Source organism: Schistocerca gregaria, chromosome 5, assembly GCF_023897955.1.
Source record: "Schistocerca gregaria isolate iqSchGreg1 chromosome 5, iqSchGreg1.2, whole genome shotgun sequence".
In the NCBI taxonomy this organism is placed as follows: domain Eukaryota; kingdom Metazoa; phylum Arthropoda; class Insecta; order Orthoptera; family Acrididae; genus Schistocerca; species Schistocerca gregaria.
The window spans coordinates 69,790,491-69,815,757 of NC_064924.1; the positions used below are offsets into that span (position 1 = coordinate 69,790,491).

Consider the following 25,267-nt stretch of genomic DNA (forward strand, 5'->3'; position numbering starts at 1 on the left):
CATATCCACCATGCGTAGCAATAATATGGCGTAGTCTCTGAATGAAATTACCTGAAACCTTTGACAACGTGTCTGGTGGAATGGCTTCACATGCAGATGAGATGTACTGCTTCAGCTGTTCAATTGTTTCTGGATTCTGGCGATACACCTGGTCTTTCAAGTGTCCCCACAGAAAGAAGTCACAGGGGTTCATGTCTGGCGAATAGGGAGTCCAATCCACGCCACTTCCTGTATGTTTCGGATATCCCAAAGCAATCACACGATCATCGAAATATTCATTCAGGAAATTAAAGACATCGGCCGTGCAATGTGGCCGGGCACCATCTTGCATAAACCACGAGGTGTTCAGTGTGTCGTCTAAGGCAGTTTGTACTGCCACAAATTCACGAAGAATGTCCAGATAGCATGATGCAGTAATCGTTTCTGATCTGAAAAATGGGCCAATGAGTCCTTTGGAAGAAATGGCGGCCCAGACCAGTACTTGTTGAGGATGCAGGGACAATGAGACAGCAACATGCGGCTTTTCGTTTCCCCATATGCGCCAGTTCTGTTTATTGACGAAGCCGTCCAGGTAAAAATAAGCTTCATCAGTAAACCAAATGCTGCCCACATGCATATCGTCGTCATCAATCCTGTGCACTACATCGTTAGTGAATGTCTCTCGTGCAGGAATGGTAGCGGTGCTGAGGGGTTGCCTCATTTGAATTTTGTATGGATAGAGGTGTAAACTCTGGCGCATGAGACGATACGTGGACGTTGGCGTCATTTGGACCGCAGCTGCAACACGGCGAACGGAAACCCGAGGCCGCTGTTGGATCACCTGCTGCACTAGCTGCGCGTTGCCCTCTGTGGTTGCCGTACGCGGTCGCCCTACCTTTCCAGCACGATCATCAGTCACATTCCCAGTCCGTTGAAATTTTTCAAACAGATCCTTTATTGTATCGCTTTTCGGTCCTTTGGTTACATTAAACCTCCGCTGAAAACTTCGTCTTGTTGCAACAACACTGTGTTCTAGGCGGTGGAATTCCAACACCAGAAAAATCCTCTGTTCTAAGGAATAAACCATGTTGTCCACAGCACACTTGCACGTTGTGAACAGCACACGCTTACAGCAGAAAGACGACGTACAGAATGGCGCACCCACAGACTGTGTTGTCTTCTACATCTTTCACATCACTTGCAGTGCCATCTGTTGTTGAGAATTGTAACTACTGTAATTTCGAAAGTTTGTCCGCCTGAAAATGTACTGTTGTCCCAAGCATATTGCAACAAACGGTGTATTTCTATCACTGCTCGTTTAGTTTTTATTGCCGTTTCAAATATACTGGTCATTTTTGAAACACCCTGTAAATACTTAGTATGACGTAATTGATTAAAAGAACAGCTCAATGGTGTATGTTAAAGAGCAGTGGACTTTTTTTTTCTTTTTTTTCTTTTTCTTTTTTTCTTTCTTTCTTTCTTTCTTTTTTTCAAAGTAGCTGCTTTGCTACACATCCTAATTTAAAACATGCAAAAAGTAAGTAATGTAGAGGTAGTTCCCATATCTGGCCTTTTGAGTAGATTAGCACTACTCATAACTGGTTGTTAGAATATTTTATACAATTAGTCTAGAACAACTGCTTCTGCCTGATATTGTGTAATTGGACTCCCCTATCTCAGAAGGCTTTCCTTCATGATGGAATTTACTGACAATATACATGAAAGCATTTCTGTTGTAAAAAAAGTTATATATGTTAAAATCATTTAGTTATAAAAAAACACGCTAGGATCAAACATTAAATCTAGATAGATTGTGACAGCACAATTTTTATTAGTTATGGTATCTTTTTTTCAATTATATCTTACCTGGAACAGGCCAATACCAAGACCAAGTGTTTCATTAAGTTTGCGAGATTCTTCAATCTGTTGATTGAACAGTTCACATTCTTTTCTCTCCATTGCAAAAGCTCTTACAGTCCTAATATTACTAATTGCTTCATCACTTACAGATGTAGCTCTTGCTGCCTGTTTGAAGAGAAGCCAACATTAAAAACTATATACTCGATGAAAATGTGAATTACAACAGCAACAGAAAACTCACCTGTTCTTGAGCTTGCTTAGACATCTTACGCAGAACAGATCCAATTAATGTCCCAGTTACAATTACAGCAGGAATCACAACCATCATACCTGCTGTCATTTGGGGGGATATAATGAACAAAGAGACAGCACAGCCAACTATCTGCAAATAAACAAATAACTAAACACGTTCTGTATTTTTAACCATCAACTAATTATGACAACTGAACATAAAATTTTTCTAATGAAGCATGAAAGGTTAAACAGGTGGTACAAAAATGAGTCCTTGTCAGAACTAGAATGTAAAGCTGCAGTGATTCTGTTGATGCCAGAATGAAAGTGTCCACAATTACTGTATTTGTTATCTTTTATAATACCTTTAGCTTGTTACTCTAGGACGACTGATAGATAACTGCTGCATCAAATAATAGGTTAGAACTATTTTTTGGAGAACTTAATACAATTAATTTCATGATACAATTTACAAAAATACTGAGAAAAGTGCTAAAAATATCCAATTATTTCAGTACTAGGTGTCCTCTTTCATTTGGAACTATGAGTTCAGTCGCGCCTGAGGAGATTACGTAAAATTTTCTGTATAAAGAAAACTATACTATTGGTTTGCCACATGCAGATGAGGAAGTAAGATCACCATTTGCTACACACACAATGCAAAAATTATTATTCTAGAAATGACCACCATCACTTGATATAATATCCTGCTGATAAAGTAACAATTGATACACAACTGGCAACTGGTACATGCCATTGAGAAACGTTTTATGGAAGAACGTAAAGACAGTGTCCAATTGCAGAAATGAAGCTAAATCTCACAAAAAAGTTTCTCTCTTAGTTGGTCTTTCATTACACTAATCAACAGCCATTTTGCATCTGGGATGTGATACATCAACTAGTATGTATTTTGGTGTGTAGCATCTGAATACACCTTTCAAAATGTTCTAGCATGTGCCATTTTTGAGTTTTTAAAGGTATCATTTTTTGTTTTCAGTATTTTGCTTTTTGCTGTTCTTCTGTTTTGATGTTTAATTGTTTGTTTTTTATTTGCAGAGGAGAACTAAAAGATCTACAAACAGTCAGTAAATGGTGGTTGTAGTAATCCAGTGGTGTGAAAGAGATCCTCACTGAGTGTTTCCTATGAAATATAATGCAAACTTTTTGTGTTTAAAACTTACACTAAGCAAAATGGTAACTAGTAAATGTCTTTGCTGTCCAAACAACCCCAACAACTTTTGTCAAGTGTGTGAGAAATTCACTTCAAAAGCCCAAAGGAAACCAGTCACTGATTTGGTTAAGACGGCATATAAATTGTATTTTGATTGCCCTGTTGGTGATCAACATAAAAATTTTGCACCTCATAAGGCCTGCATAACCTGTACTACAACCTTACCAAAGTGGTTGAAAGGAAAATGCCGAGCCATGCCATTCACTGTTCTGATGATGTGGTATGAGCCTAAAGACCATTATTCAGACTGTTACTTCCTTCCTCCAAATATTTCAGGACATTCAACCAAAACTAGACATGAAATAAAGTATCCAAATGTATCTTCAGTGTATTTGCCTGTGCCTCATGATGAGGGGTTGCCTGTTCCTGTCTGTATCTTGAAAGCCATGGAACCAGACACCATGGCAAGTGAATCAGAAAATATTGAACATACAGAAGAGTACTGCCCTCAATATCATGACACTTCACCTCAGCTCTTTAATCAAAAGGAATTGAATGATTTGGTTCACAATCTACAACTTTCGAAACAGCACGCTGAACTCTTGGGGTCGAGACTGCAACAATGGAACCTTCTAGCTACAGGGACAAAAATTTCCAGTTTCAGATCAAGAGGTGCTTCCTACACTCAATATTTCAATATATAGAATTCAATGTGTGTGTATGTAGAGATGTCAATGGTCTGATGATGCAGCTAGGTGTACAACATAATCCACAGGAATGGCGACTATTTATTGACACCAGTAAAACCAGTTCGAAAGCAGTAGTACTGCATAATGACAATGCATTTCCATCAGTACCTATGGCTTACGCAGTAGACATGAAAGAAACGTATGAAACCATGGCTTTGTTGCTAGAGGTAGTCAAATATAAGGATCATGAATGGCAGATTTACTGTGATTTAAAAGTTGTTGCACTCCTTACAGGTTTTACATGCTGGGTTCACGAAATACTGCTGCTTTTTGTGCCTTTGGGGCAGCCATAACACCAAGAATCACTGTACAGTCAAGGAATGGCCTATAAGGAAGCCATTTGTTCTTGGAAACGTAAATGTGAACAATATCCCATTGGTTGAGCCTGATAAAATCATGTTGCCTCCCCTTCATACGAAGCTGGACCTTATCAATAACTTTGTAAAAGCTCAGTATAAAGAAGGTGAGGCCTTCAATCACTTAAAAGAAAAGTTTCCCAAATTAAGTGAGGCAGAGCCCAAAGAGGGTATATCTGTTGGACTACAAATAAGAAAATTGCTGAAAGAGCCAACCTTTGATACAAAACTCACAGATATCCCATTATCTGCTTGATCTTCTTTTAAAGCAATTGTGAAGGGCATTTTTACGTAACAGAAAAGACAAAAATTATGTTACCACTATGAATGATCTGTTGGACAACTATAAGAACATGGGGTGTAGAATGTCACTTAAAATTCACTTTTTACATTCACACCTCGATTTCGTCTCAGAAAATTTGGGAGCCTTAAGTAATGAGCATGGTGAACGCTTTAACCAAGACATTCTTACCATGGAACACCGTTACCAAGGCCACTGGAACCCTTCAATGATGGGTGACTACTGCTGGGATCTTGTTAGGAAGAGTGGTGAAACGGCAAACAAAAGAAGAGCTCTGTCATCGCATTTTTCAAAAACCAAAGACGATTAAAGGTGAAAATATCTTCTGAACTAATTTGGACCTTTTATTGGCATCATGCCCATATATACATACGAAATAGTATTGTTTTCAAACAATCTGAATGTGTATTTATGTTTAACTTAATTGTGTCAATTTTTGCTATTATCATTTTTTATTCTGCTGTGTATCTAAGAAATGTGACATCGTAGAGAAAAACTAATTTTACCAGTGTATTCAGCACCCCAAAATTAGGTAAATCCACTCATTTGCAAACCAGATGCAGAAAAAAAGCTTAAATTTGCTATCAGGAACAAATCATTATTACAACGATTCAGGTGACTAAGAGAGAAAGCTTTAATATCTTATCTGTAGAACATAATACAACTCTAGTGACACATGCCCTTTGGCATAATTGTGACAGACAATAGAAATCAATTTTCTTGGTTTCCAAAGGATTCTCTCTCTCTCTCTCTCTCTCTCTCTCTCTCTCTCTCTCTCTCTCTCAAAACAGAGACCAGACAGACTTCTAGGTGTTGATCAAAGTCTATACTATTCTTCATTCTCCTCTGTCAAACACTGTGCAAACATGTAATTCCTCATTTCATAGTACAATCATCATTTTCATCTTCCTTTGCCTTGCTGAAGGTGACTGTCAGTTCAATTCTTTATCTATCCACAGAGCATGCTGATAGGTTACACTACAAACATGCCATTTACTGTGCTGATGACAGCTATTGTGAAATATTATAACTAGAGACCGGACTGTATTCATCCCAAAAACCTTAAATATGCATGAGAAATGCTTAAAAAACGCATGAAAACTGTCGAAATATGCAGGATCAAATAATAATAAAAACATAGTAGTCATGCATGCATTATATCTCAAAGTCAAATCTGTGTATATCAATCTGGCCACGCAAAACGGTATATTTAGAATGCTGATATCATTTTCTGAATACTTTCCGGTAGAGGTTAGGAAGAGGGCCTTTCTGGAATTATTTTCTAAAAATTTGCAAAATGTGGATGCATACAATGTTTCAATAATTGTTCTTTGTTTGCTGTTGTTGTCGGTAACAAGCAGATGTCATACGAGTTGGTATGTACAGAACCAATTTCAAGATATATCGCATGCAGAGGGGCACGCTCAAAAACTCCATAATATTTTATTTAAAAAACAACATACAATCATGATTTTTTTAACAGCATTAACTTTTAATTAATACTATTGTGCCAAATCATCATTTACAATTTATTTTATGTTTTCCTAGTATTGCAAACGTAAACAACCAAGTACTGTTACAAATATTCGGTAGTAAGATTGAGTCTTTGATCACTCCAAACATTTTTAAAAGCAGAGTAGGACCGTTCTACATCAGCTGAGGCAACTGGGCAGTATTTGAATTTGGGTGCTGTGTTGGCACTTATTGTTTCTGGTAAAAGCTCACCCGTCCCATTAGTAAAACTATCAATTTGGTACAAGGGTTCAAAGCCTGGGTTATTATTTAAAATGTTTTCAAACTTTTGTTTAAGTTTTCTTGGGAATACCTCTGGCAGTGAGGAGTTCACAAGAATACTTTTATTCATTAACTGAATAAATTCATTCAATGCCAAACTATGTGTTTCAAGCTTTTTAATACTTGCAGGTATATGAGAAAAATGGGTGCTAATCACAGCAATGTCTTTTTTAATACCAGAATCATCAAATGCTTGATTGCACTGGCAAGCTGCCAAACCCTCTGCACTACTGAAGTTGTTTACTACCCCTCTAATGGCCTTGAAACGTTCATTGTAAAACAACACAACTTTGACCCACGTACCCCAATGAGTTACCACTGGTTCAGGAGGTAAAGGCACATTTGGTAGTTTTTCTTTGTAGGTCTTGATGTGAGAAGGAGCCTTTAGAAACACTTTCTTTGCGGATGAAATCAGTTTATTTACATTCACAAATGTGGAGCATACTTCTTCAGCAAGGCAAAATACTCCATGCAGAAAGCACGTCACATGACTCACATTTGGATAAAATACTCGAGAACTTTTCCTGCTTTGATCATATAGGGAGCAGCATCTGAAATAAAGATAAACAGCCTTCCATCTGTAGAAGATTCTGGAAATATTTTTCTAATACCCTCCTTCACAAATCTGTCTTTATACTTTCTTCTGTATTCCTGCAATATGAAGACTTGTCTTGACATGCTGGTCTATTTGAAACATTGTTTTGCACAAAACATTTTTCTTGCAAATTCAACAATATAAAACAATTCCATCATGTGTAAATGTTCCAGGATGGCCAGCTATCCACAAAACGACATTCTTTTTTGGGGTGGCATGGTGCACAGCACATTACACACGACACATTGTAAACATGTTCGATTGTGTACAAGTAAATAGAAAGCTCAACTGAAACAATGGACATGCAACTAAAATCATGATTAGTTTAATTTAATCGTTGCCGATGTGTATGGTATGACAGCGTAGGGGATTAACTGGGGCACGGGCACAGAAGCATTGACTCTGTCTGCTTGTTCCTGCTTCTCATCTGTAATGCTTTCGTTAGGCAGCAGGCCTCTCAGTTAGCGGATGACACACTGTTCTAGGTTGCGGTTAATCTATGAGACACAAAAAGTAGATCGAGCTAGAGACTGCCCATCTAAATTTTTAAAATATTTTAAATGTAGAGCAAAAATATGCATTGTCACTAGTTTTTAGTTAAAATATGCAAAAACCAGTGAAAAGAAGCCAAATATGCAAATGCATATACTCCGGTCTCTGATTATAACCTATCTATCTGTGGCACAATATGTTTGTTTACCAAAACCCTCTTATAATCCCTTTTGAAATACCACATACAATTTGAAACTTTGTAAGTATTTACTAATCTAATCATGTAAAAATATTAAAGTTGTTAAGACACAAATTACTCACCTTAAGACTTAATTTCTTAATGCAGTGAAATAATTGGCAACTGCCTTGAACACTTTCTCAAAATACTTAAGAAGATAGTGTGGTCACCATTTTTCAAAATTTCAATGAACAACTGTCTAAATGTTGCATGGAGAAAAACTAGCAAAACAAAAATCATGAAAGCAAATGACTGGCACAAGTGACTATCTTCAGGTACGTCAGAAACTAAATTACTGCAACTGGTAGAAGTACAAAGGTTGTTAAAGCTAAAATACTCCTGGGAGGAGGGAGGACAAGAACTTACCCAGAAAAGAACACTACTGACATCAAACAGTATCTCCTTCACTAACAGGAAATTATTTTCAAAGAGCTGCATTTGGAACCTATGCTTGTGTGGGGAAGAAATTTGGACTTTGAAGAAGGCTAAAAAGAAAAGACTGCAAGCTTTCAAGAACTGATGTTTGGAGGAAAATTTGGATGTTGCTTGAACTGGCAAATTTTCAAATGAAGACGTGCTGAGGGCAGAAGAGACAGAGTCTACTCAAAACCATTAGGAGGAACAAATTGGTTAGGCCAATATTACACTAAAGAAATATGATCAAATATTCATCAAATTTCTTTGACAAAGATCTTTGACATGGCACCTAAATGGTGTATAACACTGTCGTATTTTTCATCAAATTTCAAGTTGGTGGACGACAACTATAGTTGCTAGTACCACAGTTGCATTGAGTATATATTTGAAAGAAAAGTGGCGGGGAAAAAAGTAAATATAACTGGATGAAGCCATAGGTTTTACGTTGAAATAATAAAAGCATTCAGCAAAATTTGTAACGAGAGCTGCAAGTGGAACACTTCAAGTCATATATACTTACTTACAGATGGATGAGTGAATATTTTAGTATTTGCTCAGTAACATGCTTCCTCATATTATAAAACAGAAAACTCTCTTCAGAAATTCTATATGTGCAGAAAGGCAAACAGTGACACAGCAATTTCTTGAAACAGGAGAGAGCTATTCTGGTTTACAACATAGCACTTGAGTATCACATTGCACATTAACCAAAATAATTCCAGAAATGTGTGAAGTGATTTATAAAGCACTGAAGAGGGAATATGTGAAGGAAAATAAATGTTTCGTACAATGTATGGGCAATAGCAACTATTTTTACTTTTGAAAATTTAATTAACAGAAATAGTGTTCCAACAACTACAAATTAATAAAAAGTATTAAACAGATGAAGTGCTTCTCAACTTGTGGCATCCAGAGTTCAAAAATAGACAAAGTTGATTGGAAAGCTAAGAAAAATTTTTACTTTATAATTGGACCACATCATCTATTATGGCTTGATGAAAAGCTGCTGGATGTTTCCAGATGTAGAGGTAGATGGCTGTAGTGGTGATTGTGGATATGAAGTCACCTGCAGCATATTCCACCTATCCATCAACACACAATTAATAGCATGCAATGTGCCCCTTGCTCACCCCCCCACACTAGTGAAGCAACTTTATTTAAAAAAAAAAAAAAAAAAAAAAGAGGTCGAAGGAACACACCAACTTTGAAGCCATGTTTACAAATAAATCTAGGTTCTCGGAAGAGATTTGATCATAAAAGTCTTTCATCTTCAGTTCACTGCAGTGTGAAATGTAACTGTTTGAAGCATTTGTGTCGCTACAGCTATTTGACTACAGAAACGTCAAATCTACATCTACATCCATACTCTGCAAGCCACCTGACTGTGTGTGGCGGAGGGTACTTTGAGTACCTCTATTGCTTCTCCCTTCGTATTGTTCGTGGAAAGAAGGCTTGTCGGTATGCCTCTGTGTGGACTCTAATCTCTCTGATTTTATCTTCATGGTCTCTTCGCGAGATATACGTAGGAGGGAGCAATATACTGCTTGACTCCCCAATGAAGGTATGTCCTCGATACTTCAACAAAAGCCTGTACCGAGCTACTGAGCATCTGTCCTGCAAAGTCTTCCACTGGAGTTTATCTATAATCTCCATAACGCTTTTGCGATTACTAAATGATCCTGTAACCAAGCGCGCTGCTCTCTGTTGGATCTTCTCTATCTCTTCTATAAACCCTATCTGTTACAAATCCCACAAGCATACTGTGAGCCAACAAGCATACTGTAACCTACTTCCTTTGTTTTCGGATTGCATTTCCTTAGGATTCTTCCAATGAACCTCAGTCTGGCATCTGCTTTAGCGACTATCAACTTTATATGATCATTCCATTTTAAATCACTCCTAATGTCTACTCCCAGATAATTTATGGAATTAACTGCTTCCAGTTGCTGACCTGCTATATTGTAGCTAAATGATAAAGGATCTTTCTTTTTATGTATTTGCAGCACATTACACTTGCCTACATTGAGATTCAATTGCCATTCCCTGCACCATGTGTCAGTTCGTTGCAGATCCTCCTGCATTTCAGTACAATTTTCCATTGTTACAACCTCTCAATATACCACAGCATCATCTGCAAAAAGCCTCAGTGAATTTCCGATGCTGTCCACCAGGTCATTTATGTATATTGTAAATAGCAAGTCCTACGACACTCCCCTGCGGCACAACTGAAATCACTCTTACTTCGGAAGACTTCTCTCCATTGAGAATGACATTCTGCGTTTTGTTATCTAGAAACTCCTCAACACAATCACACAATTTATCTGATAGTCCATATGCTCTTACTTTGTTCATTAAATGATTGTGGGGAACTGTATCGAACGCCTTGCGGAAGTCAACAAACACAGCATCTACCTGGGAACCCTTGTCTATGGCCCTCTGAGTCTCGTGGACAAATAGCGCAAGCTGGGTTTCACATGATCGTCTTTTTCGAAACCAATGCTGATTCCTACAGAGTATGTTTCTAGTCTCCAGAAAAGTCATTATACTCAAACATAATACGTGTTCCAAAATTCTACAACTGATCAACGTTAGAGATATAGGTCCATAGGTCTGCACATCTGTTCAACGTCCCTTCTTGAAAACGAGGATGACCTGTGCCCTTTACCAATCCTTTGGAACACTACGCTCTTCTAGAGACCTACGGTACACCGCTGCGAGAAGGGGAGGCAAGCTCCTTCGCATACTCTGTGTAAAATTGAACTGGTATCCCATCAGGTCCAGCGGCCTTTCCTCTTTTGAGCGATTTGAATTGTTTCTCTATCCTTCTGTCGTCTATTTTGATATCTACCATTTTGTCATCTGTGCAACAATCTAGAGAGGGAATTACAGTGCAGTCTTCCTCTGTGAAACAGCTTTGGAAAAAGACATTTAGTATTTCAGCCTTTAGTCTGTCATCCTCTGTTTCAGTACCATTTTGGTCACTGAGTGTCTGGACATTTTTTTTTGATCCACCTACCACTTTGACATAAGGCCAAAATTTCTTAGGATTTTCTGCCAAGAAAAGTACATAGAACTTTACTTTCGAATTCATTGAAGCCTCTCGCATAGCCCTCCTCACACTACATTTCGCTACACGTAATTTTTGTTTGTCTGCAAGGCTTTGGTTATGTTTATGTTTGCTGTGAAGTTCCCTTTGCTTCCGCAGCAGTTTTCTAACTCTGTTGTTGCACCATGGTGGCTCTTTTGCATCTCTTACCATCTTGCTTGGCACTTATTCATCTAATGCACATTGTACGATGGTTTTGAACTTTGTCCACTGATCCTCAACACTATCTGTACTTGAGACAAAACTTCTGTGTTGAGCCACCAAGTACTCTGAAAATCTGCTTTTTGTCACTTTTGCTAAACAAAAAAATCTTCCTAACTTTTTTTCATATTTCTATTTATGGGTGAAATCATTGATGCAGTAACCACTTTATGATCACTGATTCCCTGTTCTGCATTAACTGTTTCAAATAGTTCGGGTCTGAAACTTCCTGGCAGATTAAAACTGTGTGCCGGACTGAGACTCGATCTCAGGATCTTTGCCTTTCGCTGGCAAGTGCTCTAGAGTTCGGGTCTGTTTGTCACCAGAAGGTCTAATATGTTATCGCCATGAGTTGGTTCTCTGTTTAACTGCTCAAGTTAGTTTTCAGACAATGCACTTAAAAAAATTTCACTGGTTTCTTTGTCCCTGCCACTCATTATAAACGTTTGAGTCTTCCAGTCTGTATCTGGCACATGAAAATCTCCACCCAGAACTATAACATGGCCGAGAAATCTACTCTAAATATTTTCTAAATTTTCCTTCAGATGCTCTGCCACAACAGCTGCTGAGCCACAGTGCCTATAGAGACATCCAGTTACCATGTTTGAGCCTGCTTTAACCAAGACCTTCACCCAAATTATTTCACATTTTGGATCTCCGTCAATTTCCTCTGATACTATTGTACTTGGATCTCCATCAATTTCCTTCGATACTATTGTACTTTTTATCGCTATAAACACGCCTCCCCTTCACTGTCCAGGCTGTCTCTGTGGTATACATTCCAATCTGAGTTTAGAATTTCATTACTGTTTACATCTGGTTTCAGCCAACTTTATGTCCCTAGTACTATGTGGGCATTGTGGCCGTTTATTAATGAGAGCAGTTCTGGGACCTTGCTATAGATGCTCCTGCAGTTTACTATTAGCACATTAATATTGTTATTCCCTGTTGCATTTTGCCTACTACTACCTCGTCGCGTCTCAGGAGGCATTTTGTCGGGCCTTGGGAGGGAATTCTCTAACCTAAAAAACCTACATGTGCACTCCACATGTGCTCTACTACACTTGTAGCCGCTTCATGCGTGTAGTGCACGCCTGATCTATTCAGGGGGGCCCTACATTTCTCCACTCGATAGCGGAGGTCGAGAAATTTGCACCCCAGATCTCCGCAGAATCGTCTGAGCCTCTGGTTTAAGCCTTCCACTCAGCTCCAAACCAGAGGACCGCGATCAGTTCTGGGAACGATACTACAAATAGTTAGCTCTGATTCCACCCCGCGAGCGAGGCTTTCCGCCTTCACCAATACCGCCAACCGCCTGTACGAACTGAGGATGACCTCTGAACCCAGACGGCAGGAGTCATTGGTGCCGACATGAGCAACAATTTGCAGTCGGGTGCACCCAGTGCTCTCTATCGCCGCCGGTAGGGCCTCCTCCACATCACGGATGAGACCCCCCGGCAAGCAGACAGAGTGAACACTGGCCTTCTTCCCCGACCTTTCCGCTATTTCCCTAAGGGGCTCCATCACCCGCCTGATGTTGAAGCTCCCAATCACTAATAAACCCCTCCCCCCCGTGTGCCTGCTCGCGGACCTTGCTGAAGGAGTGGCCACATGTCCACTCAAAGGCAGAGCGGGCGATGTCACACGGCCAGCCTCCACAATGACCCTCCACCTCATGCGCCGCGAACTCCGCTGAATACGCCACAACCCTTGGGGAGAGGCTGGCCCAACTGCACCCAGTACCCACGAAAATGTCTCGACAGCTGGGACCATGAGTGAAGCATGTAACACCTAGGCCGTACCATGCAACGCACCAGACTCCCCACAGCCGCTACACTCCGAGGCAGCAGTCTGAAGACGGCTGACCGCAGCCATCAGCACGTTCAGCTGTTCGCAAACAGTGGCCAGCTCCTCCTGCGTCCGTACACAGCAGTCACACATCCTATCCATCCAAAGAAATCAACAATTTACTGTGGAGAGTTAATCAACTTTTAACTAGACTGCTAATTCACTAAAGGCAGCTGATAGCTGACTAAACTGTGGTAACTAGACACTTCTTGTTGGAAACAATTAAAATAAACACTACCTGTCTTGGACTGTATTAAAAAAAAACACTAGCACTGCTGGCACTACAGCTCACTAAAGGGACTCACTCTGACAGTATTCAAAACAAACACAAAATCTGTGGAACACTATTACTAGTGTACAAAAATTAGAGCTTCCAAAAAGCAAAAACACATGGAAGAAGAAGTGACAAGTAAGAAAAATACAGTTAATACTTAAATTAACGTAGCTCGCTGCACAGCAGATGTGAAGCAGACGGCAGTTACACTGACTGTAGCTGTGGCAACAAAAGTGTTCTAAGCAGTTACATTTCACATTGCAGTGAACAGAAGACAAACGGCTTTTATGATGAAGTCTATGGTGAGAACCTAGATTTGATCATATTTGTTTGACGACAGGCGAGATTTGACAAAATTCCGTATTGAACCATCAAATTTCTTTGACATAAATATTTTACATATCAACTTCTACATAGAAATATGATAGTGTAATACTGGTCTTAGTCACCTACTTCGTCATTCGTGCCAGTTCAGTTGACTGTCCTGATGGAAGGAATGACAAAAGGAAAAGACTGTGAGGATGACAGACAGGAGATCTTCAATGAAATTAAAGCTGGCAGAAGATGCAAGAGCATCGAGAGACTAACATCAAGAAGGGAAGAAGTATGAGCAAGCATACCAACCATTTGTCAGCACAGCACACAAAATGGACACACACTTTTCCACCTCAAAATATATTACCAGCAACTGAGGACAGTCAAGTCAACGACATTAAAAATGCTTGTTTCAAAAATAAACTATTTTCTGGTACAGTTACACACAATTTTAATAAGAAATCACCAGTTTTTGGTATCACATGCCATCTTCGGATCATAAAACAAATGCAGCAGTTCACTCGAATCTCTGAGAGAGCCACATCATCACTGTGGTTAACTGAACTACTGCATCTGTCTCATGATCTGAAGATGGGTAATGATGGCAAAAACCAGTGATTTCATATTGTAATTACATATATCTGTGGTGAAAAATGATCTATTTTCAAAACTAGCATTTGAAAAATCTCTGATGTCTGTAGCACGACCAAAATGTTGTTCCTTCCAACATCATAAATATTAACTACCACCTCATTAAATTCCTTCTAACCATACATTTTAAACTCTTCCCCTACAACCAAATTTTTTTGTCATTATCAAATCTGACAAAAATATGTTTCAATTTCCAGGTTATCTCTACAAAATTTACATTACGTATGGGGATATGATTACTGTTTTCATGCATGATGTTATCTGACTTTTACTTTTTAAGTCTAAAAGATTTTCTCCATAGGTGACAAAAATTATGTAAAAACTCCATCAGCTCAAAAAGTTTTGAGTCTGGAACAACAAAAAATTGAGAAAAGTTAAGATGGTGGTTGTAATGATGCAAGTGTTCTACACTTTAGTAAAATGCACAGAACATTCATACAACCATGTGAAACTATCAGGACAGTCCTCCTTTGGGATATTGTTCAACCCACATGCCATGCTGGCTTGAATTTTGGTTATGTTGTGAAAGCGTTGACCCTTCATGGAATTTCAGCACTTTGTCATTTTGTGGTAAATGTGCATTGATAACAGCAGATCCTGTTACTCATGATGGTTTTCTCTAGAAAAGAACTGTCCGCATTTTTCATTTCAATTACGTGGCAGAAGGTATCCATGCATCATCGTTTTTGTTTGACAGTCAAGGTATGTGGGACAAACTGACACACTTTCTGCTTCTTAAAAACATTTTTGCAACTTTCTTGAGCATTTGATTTTGAGATCGTTAGACAACAATGTTGACTCAATACAGCTGCACATCCAGTGCTTATCACTGCTCAAACTGATCTGTCGAATGCATATCTGTGGTTTACACTTGCTAGTTTAAGCTGCCACTGTAGTCACTGTATTATTGATGTCACCTATACTCAGGAAGAAAATAGTCTCTGAACATTTTGGATGGATGGTGTATGTATTTATAACAGTTCAATAGATGCACGTAGAGAGATGAAAGAATCAGTAACTTTCACAACTTTAGGTCTTCTGGTCCTTTTCTTTTTATCCAAATTGTATGCTTCCCAAACAATGAAGAGTAACTTTTCATTGTCCTCTACTGCCAATCAATAAATCTCTGTCATCCTACTCAAAATACTTACTCAACTCTTGTCTCATGATCTGCATCCACATTGGAGTAAACATTGCCTTTTGCTCACTCCTGCCATAACTACTCGGTCCCTTTACTAGAACTGATCCCTGCAATGCTTCCTTTTTGTTTCTAATCAAACAAAGAAATACCAAGTTCCAAAGCTAGTAAATTATGTAACTTACCACATGCAATTTTTATTTTAGGCCATGTTGTTGTTGGTGTGGTCCTCAGTCCTGAGGCTGGTTTGATGCAGCTCTCCATGCTACTCTATCCTGTACAAGCTTCTTCATCTCCCAGTACTCACTGCAACATACATCCTTCTGAATCTGCTTAGTGTATTCATCTCTTGGTCTCCTACGATTTTTACGATCCACACTACCCTCAAATGCTAAATTTGTGATCCCTTGATACCTCAGAACATGTCCTACCAACTGGTTCCTTCTCCTTATCAAGTTGTGCCTTTTCTCCCCAATTCTATTCAATACCTCCTCATTAGTTATGTGATCTACCCATCTAATCTTCAGATTAGCACCACATTTCGAAAGCTTCTATTCTCTTCTTGTCCAAACTATTTATCGTCCATGTTTCACTTCCATATATGGCTACACTCCATACAAATACTTTCAGAAACAACTTCCTGACACTTAAATCTATACTCGATGTTAACAAATTTCTCTTCTTCAGAAACGCTTTCCTTGCCACTGCCAGTCTACATTTTGTATCCTCTCTACTTCGATTATCATCAGTTATTTTGCTCCCCAAATAGCAAAACTCCTTTACTACTTTAAGTAAGCTCTTGATATTCATGCAAGTGGTTCTCCTTTCTCCAAAGGTCTCTCTAATTTTCCTGTAGGCAGTATCTATCTTACCCCTAGTGAGATAAGCCTCTACATCCTTACATTTGTCCTCTAGCCATCCCTGCTTATCCATTTTGCACTTCCTGTCAATCTCATTTTTGAGATGTTTTCATTCCTTTTTGTCTGCTTCATTTATTGCATTTTTATATTTTCTCTTTTCATCAATTAAATTCAATATTTCTTCTGTTACCCAAGGATTTCTACTAGCCCTCATCTTTTTACCTACTTGATCCTCTGCTGCCTTCACTACTTCATCCCTCGAAGGTACCCATTCTTCTTCTACTGTATTTCTTTCCGCCATTCCTGTCAGTTGTTCCCTTATGCTCTGCCTGAAACTCTGTACAACCTCTGGTTCTTTCAGTTTATCCAGGTCCCATCTCCTTAAATTCCCACCTTTTTGCAGTTTCTTCAGTTTTAATCTACAGTTCATAACCAATAGATTGTGGTCAAAGTCCACATCTGCCCCTGGAAATGTCTTACAATTTAAAACCTGGTTCCTACATCTGTCTTACCATTATATAATCTATCTGATAAATTCTAGTATTTCCAGGATTCTTCTTTTACGATTCTTGAACCAAGTGTTAACTATGGCCATACTAAAGCATATTTTGTGTTTTGTTACCAGCTATTGGGAAGCAACCAAAATTAAAACTATGGAGACATAACCTAATGCTATTGTGTCAACAACAAGAGATAAAAAGAAAGATAAAAAACAATATCCATCAAATAATATATAAAACTATTCACAGAAAACCTTGGTACTGTAGCATACCTGTGCAGTGCTGCGAAGACCTTGTGAGATACACAGTTTAAAGGAGCTCTTGAACTCCTGGATGTCACTTGTTAACCTGAAAATCACCAACATGATATTCATTAAATTTAAGACAGAGGAAAACAAACCTTTTAATGCTATTTGTGTATCCTGGCACTTGTTCAGACAAAAAAGCAAGCACATACATACACCACACATATATACATAAATGACTTCCTAGAGATAGGCCATTCACAGGTCAAGTAACAGCTTCTTAGTCATATACTTAAGAAAACACATACCATGGTAGCAATGTTACCTGCAGACACAGAACACATTAACACTTTAGTTACAATATCAACCAAATACAACAATGGAAAATCCAGGATGGAATGTAGTAATATATATTCCATTCTAGATTTTCCATTGTTTAATACTGTTACATATCAACAAAATAGTCAGACAACACTGGAATGAATGGAGCAGGTCCTAAATGAGAGATATTTCCATACATACAGGGACTAATCTGTTTTCAAGACTTTTCAACAGGAAATTAATAATTACCTTCTCACTGATAACAATATAATTTGACGAGGCCAGAAAATCAACTATTATAAGATTAAAATATTGTATAACCAAGATATTAAAAAAGCAAACAGTACAAGTAAACAACAAAGTATTTTAAAGAATTGAGCTTTTTATATTTAAGACAGTTGAAGGCAGACTGAATGAACTGTAAAAGAAAAAACAACAGACTGCTGTAGTGTTTCTTGTAAATTAAAATGGGTTTTCAAAACCAAACTTGGACACATCTGAAGAGGAAAGATTCCAAAGAAAGTGTGTTACCAGATCTGAGTTATGGTAGTGACAAATGGACTTTTCATCCAAAAATCATTCAATAACTGGGGGCTGCTCAGCAAGCAATAAAGAGATGCATGTTGGGAATTTGTAGGAAGACGAGCACACATATGTAGAGATGAAGGAAAAGATTGGGATGGGAGGCGTAAGTACAACTTTAGTGCAAATGAAACACAGTTGGGTGGAAATATAATCTGGCGTAAGGATGGTAAACATGCCAAAGATGTTCTTTGCTGGATTGCAAGAGATAAAAAAAGACTGATGTGATGAACTTCCAGAAGGAGGACATATTATATTAGAAAACATACTGGAGAAACACAGCTGCATACAGCTGATGGCTGTCATTCATGGGCAAGCCTAGGAGGCTTTTATTCAGCTATGGGCATCAAATGGCAAATATTATGATGACAATAAATCTGATTTCACTACCATTAAAGTGAATGCTAAAAAATCCAAACTGCATTATAAAGGAAGGAGATGAATGTACAGCCAAGTAGAGAACACAGGTATGAGCACCAGAAAGGGGTATGATCCACAGGCAAAATTACACAACTAAAATGATGCCTATCAGTAAGGAGTAAACAAAGTGAACAAGTATTATCAAATAACACCACTGGCACCGAGCCACACTTAAGAGTTACATCAAATGTTATTAACTCGGAGGTGTTAACAAAACAACTGTTCAGTGCACTACATAATAAGCTGTTGACTGTAACAAAATGCATAATGGTTTCTGCACTAAAATCTAGACAAAATACAAGGAACACGAAATTGAAATTCATCCCCAAAAAAGTGATTTACAATTAACTCAGAGCTGAAGCTCTCCTCTGATGCTGAAGGGATTAAAGCTAGGTTTTCAGTGATTTGTAATTTTCTGTTCCACTGCATGCTTTCTTCTGATATTAGTAAAGACAAAGCAAACTATTGTCCTCAGTCAATGACATACAATCTTACAAACAGAGATGAGAAGAATGCACGATAGATCTGCAGCAATACAATAGGTCTGAAAGACTACACTGGAAGTAAACTAACATGATAAACTTCATCATTAAAAACTGTGTAGTTCCTCTGATCATTTAAATGGCTTATGACAGATGTGTTTGCAAAAGATTGAATGCTTTCCTTGCTGATATAGAGGTAAACAAGAACAATGGTTTATTACAACCCCAGTAGGGAGATTTAATAACAAAGGAAAAATCTTCAACATAAAATAAGACAACTTCTCAGACACTAACAGGCATACGCCCAGAACACACAGTGAGTAAACATAGTGGGAGGTGAAGATTATGCTACTGATAATCCCTAACTGTGGAGGCTGAGCGTTCAGCATAGCCATTCGACAGGTATGTCTCAGGATATAGGTGAAAAGTCATAGGTCCCGCTGTGATTGCTTCTGACTGGTATTTACTGATAGGCTGCTAAGAGCCAATTCATGAATGGGCCCAGAGGTCCGGTGGAGTGCACTGCCAATATGTTGGCTTGTGCCGCCCCATTATTTTGGACATTGGAATTCATGCTGATCCAGTTCTGCACACATGACACGGCAGAGGAAATAGGTCCCCGGCATAGAGGACCTCTAACTGCACTTGTCCTGCCATCTGTCATCCTTGTTGTGATCAATGCAGTCTGGGGAAGCAATGTCTTGTGCATATGCAAACCCGTGAGCTTCAGTGTCTGAGGTGTTACCAATCCCTTTAGGCAAATGGTGGGTACAAAGCACTCCTGACAATTAGTCTTTCCTTCTCACAGCATCCAGTAAGTCTCCCCGCCCCGTGGTTCTGGGTGACTCTCCCAAAATCTACCCCTTGTTCTAGATCTCTCCAGAGCTTTTGCTTCACCCCTCTCTTCCTTCCCCTTCAATCCTTCTGCCTGAAGTAAGAGCCACTGGCTCCATGAGCTTGCCTAATTATAACCTTCTTTTACATGTAAGTTCTACTGCCACTTGGTGAGTAGATCTTTTATCTATACAATTATTACATTACTGTTTTTATTGTACCATTAACTAGGTTCAAAACACTGCAAGCTCACCATAAGATGTAAGTATTAACAGTTGCCATTCGTCATACACAATTGATATAATGCATGCATATTAAGAATAAGGCTTCATTTTGCTCACTCTAAACGTACAATGTAGTATAGTCCTTAAGGAAACCCAAGAACTTCTATTCAAAAATTACATTCCAATACATCAAGCAATGACATCATACCGCAGTGATAAAATAGTTTGCTGAAATGTAATGCAGATTGTTCTGGAATCCATTAATTATGCTTCCCAAGTCTTTTGTAATAAGTATTTAGAGCTTTACTACTAGAATTAAGTTCTGATAATATAAAGTAACTGGATAGATAAAAAATCTACTCACCAAGCAGCAGCAGTAGCAGCAGCAGCAGCAGCAGCAGCAGCAGAAAAAGAAGAACCCACTTATAAAGGTATTTAAATTCACAAGCTTTTGAAGCCAGTGGCTCCTTATTTGGCAGAAGAATTGAGAGGGAAGGAAGAGTGATGAAGAAAATGGATTTGTGAGGTTTATAAAATGGGGAGAGTTGAGAAAAGCTGCTTAGAACCCCGGGTCAGGAGAGACTTACTGGACAGTATGAGAAGGATCCCATCCAGTAAGTCGCCCCTGGCCCAGGGTTCTGGCCAACTTTTCTGACCTCTCCCCATTTCCTAAACCTCACCAGCTCTTTTCCTTTCCACTCTTCCTTCCCCTTCAACCCTTCTACCAGAAGAAGGAGCCACTGGCTCCAAAAGCTTACAAATTCAAATAACTTTATAACTGTGTGCTCCTACTGCTGCTTGGTGAGAAGATTTTTCAACTATCCAATTACATACAATACTACTAGAATTGACGGCTGATAGCTAACACCATCAGTAATATAAATATATAATGTGGTGTTCATTATGGTATGTTTCACCGATTATCACTTCAACGTGTTCCACTTACTCACGATCTTCAAACTGAGTCAGTCTCTAAAACATTAATGTCTTGCAACACACATCTTTAAAACACTTGTTAACAGGGATATAAACTGAAAGCCAAATTAATTTGAAAATTAGTATGAAAAGTATTTAATTGAGAAAAAGCAAACAAAGGGTAGAAAACAATGATGTGGATATTTCTTGTTTACAAGGAAAGAAATTGGATGCAGAAAATGATAGCATAACGGTGACTGTAAGCGCCAATTTTTAATTATACAATCTTAGCCACTAGAAAGTAATCTGTATTCAAGCATTTAGGAAATGATGTACCTGTTAACAATTTCTCCAGTCCTGTGCCTGTCAAAGAAAGACATATCCTGACGCATTACGGATGCAAATAAATCTTTCCGCATTGAGGCAGCAATTCGTTCACCAACACTTGATAGAAGATAAATGTAGATGAATGTAAATATCGACTGGAAACAAGAATCATCATTCATGGAGGTACATCAGTCATGGAAAATACTGGAAGTGAAACTGTCAAATTAATTTGTTATTGCTACCAATATTTTTTTTTCATTTATTGCATATTTAAAGACTATTACCTCGTATTTTAAATTGGTCACACATTTTACTATTTTCACCCTATAAAAATATAAGTTTTCCATTACATGAACAAACATCATTTTCAGCAAAAAAATTAAAGTAACAATAATTAGTTACCAATAAAAAGAGAAGTAAGCAAAAAATAATACAATGAATAGTAATACAAAAGGTGTTTAAAAAGTGTCCTATTCCTACAAGAGGTATATAATATTGGTCAAAAAAAGCACAAAAGTTCTTACAATGATATGTTTGGAAACAAACACCTGTTGGGATATGGGCCAGTCTGACATCTCATCACCATCTGTCTGCTGCATACAATTTCAGATTATAGGCAGTACTGCACGTGGTTCAGCCTTTCTTCACAGTGAGTGACACACACACAGGAGTGATTCAGTACCCATGGGCATGAATTGTTAGTGACAGACTCATAGTGCCATGTATGGATGATGGCTTGGTTGAGGAGGTGTGGTAGCATACAAACGTTGTGATCATCCGAATCCATTGAATTTGGGGACGTTTAAAGGCATTGGCGTGTACCTGTGACAATGTGTAGACATTACAGGTGCGTGTGACATGCAACCAAAATGGAGCCAAGTGTATCTGAAGGAGTGCGTGATTCACAGCAAAGAAGGGCTGAAGAATATGTGAGGATGTGTGATAACTACATGCAACACTGTTTATAGCGTCTTCTTCTACATAATGAACAGATGGGAATCACAGGACAGATCAGCCCGTATCTTAACAGGTATTGGTTTCTGGAAATATCATTATAGAAATGTTTCTTCTAGTTTTGGTGCATACTAAATTTTGCAGGAACAAGAGACTTCCCTTGAATATGTAGTTTGCTAAAAACATACCCACACAGACTGATTTTCAGCTCTGGGATTCTAATATTAATATGAAATGCAGCTCTTGGAAATTCACTGATTCACACTGTAAGATACAAGAGGTGAAATATATTCTGTTTTCTGCTCTTTTTGTCTTTCTTCACTCTAGCCACAGTGGCTATCCCTGACAAACTGAAGAGGGACTGGAAAGCTTAATAAAAGATTTTGAAATTAATTTGGTGACTGTCAATTCCTTAACATCAGCTGTATTAGGTATAGGTCTACTACCCAACAGAGTGTCAAATCAGCCATCTAATTTCCAAACTGTTATTTTCTTTGGCTACCAGTTTCGGTGATGTACTGCACCATCTCCAGGTCCCCTGACCAACATGTAAGAAGATTCCAACCTTGGTTTCCGTCTAAATAGATTTCTTCTTGATACAGCAGTCACTTCAACCATCATCTGCCATAAAATAACAATTTGGAAATTAGATGGCTGAAGGGCGTTTGATTTGAAATTCTCTACTAAACAGCTGAGACCTGGAACATTCTCTGAAAAGATGGACATGTAGAGGCTACAACCCAATAGTGACATATGAGAATTTGTACTGGCCTGTGACATATAGTGGACGACAATTATATAAGGATGTAGAAAGTGTGACTTGCACAAGTTTGGCTCAGTGGTCCATGGTACACGCACAGATAGGTGAAGCGGTTAAGGCAACCACTCGCAGTAAGTGGGAAATCCAGGCTTGAGTCCCAGTCCTGTGCAGATTTTCACATGTCATTCTTGGGTAGTAGATGTATACCAAATACAGCTATTATCACAGAATTAGCAGTCAGCAAATTACTTTCAAAGTATTTTGCACAGCTGAGGATTGTCAACAATGTCTTTTCTTTCAAACACGGTTCTACATAATAAAAGATTACATCTACTGGCTTTTCATATAGTGGTTTTACTATGCCAGTGCACATTTTAATACCACAGCAACATCAGAAAATCAGTTATTATGAATGGACCATAACTGAGGTGACAACATGCTAGAAATTATTTATTCTTTTACATATGATACCACAATGAAGTAGCTGCCATACACTCAACATATACAGTTTTGAAAGAGCTTTGAAAAGTTTGTATGATGAACATAAGAGAGTTACTTCATATTACACAAAAGAAAGAAATTCACAGATACACGTTTCTAGCACACTGACATTGCCACATAGGTCCTTATTACTCAGCATGGCAAACTGCTAATCCTGCTGTAATGGGAACTAAGTTGGTGGCAGGAATAGGTACAGTATGTTCTGATTCAAAGTAATACGTATTGTTACCTCGCAGTGCACACATTGATAGTGACCATGAGGTGGTTGTATAAAATACCTTCATGAGAAGCTGTGATAACTTGCTGTTAACGTCATTATTTTTATTGACCATGTCATCCTGTTTAATAGTTGATCATTTCAGGCACTAGTGACAACTGGCTTTCAACAGAATACAGGAAGTACCCTGATGACATTATTTAACAGTGGCCAAAACACTCACCTATAAAACAACATGAAAACAAAGTCACACACCCAAAAACATTTTATTGAAAATAGAATGCAGTTATCCTTTTATCTCAATTGCTAAGTCAATCAGTGCCCAAAGTGGCCAGTACAATAAAGCAGTGTCACTACTTCTGGGCAATCCATTACTGCCGATTTGTCCAGTGTGATGGCTTCACCTGATGTTTCAAAGATAGAACTGCAGGCCAGTGCTCCCTTTCAAAAAGAAGAAGAAGAAGAAGAAGAAGAAGAAGAAGAGGATGATGATGATTATGATTATTATTATTATTATTATTATTATTATTGGAGCTTATGGGCACTCCATGGGGAGGTTTCCAGTGTCGTTACACTTATTAAAACAAATGAATGTGGCTAACACACTGAAAATTGCTCCATACTCATGTACTCAAAATTGAGCATACAATCATTCCATCTTACAAGCCCTAAAACAATGGAGAAGAGTAGCTATACATAAGATTAAAATAAAAGTAAAATGACAAATGAGCTAAACAAAAGGCACAGGCAAATGTGATTGACAAATCAATTACAAATATATGAATGAGCCAGTCACCCTGTTAACACATTAAAATCATCACCCTAAAATATTGGGAAAAATGTTGGACAATCCACAAAACCTTAAAACTTGAACTGCATTCATTTGAACATTACTTAAAAGAGAGGGCAGATCAATTGGCAAATCTGCTGTGGCCCACTGGATGGAAAATAAAATGCAGTCCAATAAAATGTACTGAAGTTATCTGTGCGCCACAAGCACCACACATTTGAGGGTCTTCTTGAGGGAGCAAGAAACCATGCATCACAGGGCTGTGGCCTATGTGAAGACGGGAAAGGATGACTTCGTACCATCGACATGGCTGGCAGGAGGTATATCACGGTCGTGTTGTGGGCTTTACTAGACAGAGCTTATTGTCCGTCACTTCCAGCCACTCATCCTCCCACCGACACAAGACTCTGGATCTCAACGGCAAGGTTATGGCATGCAGGGGGATGGCACACTGAAATACATGAGGATCACAACTCCCTCCTTGGCTGCTAGATCTATCCCTTCATTCCCCACAAGTCACATGTGCCCTAGTACCTGGCAGAAAAACACCTTTTCCACAGTCGTCTTAGCTGGAGGAGGGTATCCTGGATATTCTGGACTATTTTATCTGCTGGGTACA

At 38.5% G+C, this 25,267-nt stretch overlaps 1 protein-coding gene across 2 annotated transcripts in view; it reads right to left on the reverse strand.

The window, feature by feature from the left end:
* The window catches only part of LOC126272162 (mitochondrial potassium channel ATP-binding subunit-like), a 196,568-nt gene that overhangs the window by 43,627 nt on the left and 127,674 nt on the right, over positions 1-25,267 (reverse strand). For both annotated transcript variants that reach the window (XM_049974794.1, XM_049974795.1), the window contains 4 exons: positions 21,436-21,581; positions 17,349-17,424; positions 2,081-2,221; positions 1,846-2,004 (listed from right to left, as the gene is read on the reverse strand). In XM_049974794.1, coding sequence (XP_049830751.1) covers positions 1,846-2,004; positions 2,081-2,221; positions 17,349-17,424; positions 21,436-21,581 — 522 coding nt within the window. The remainder of the gene's footprint in view (positions 1-1,845; positions 2,005-2,080; positions 2,222-17,348; positions 17,425-21,435; positions 21,582-25,267) is intronic.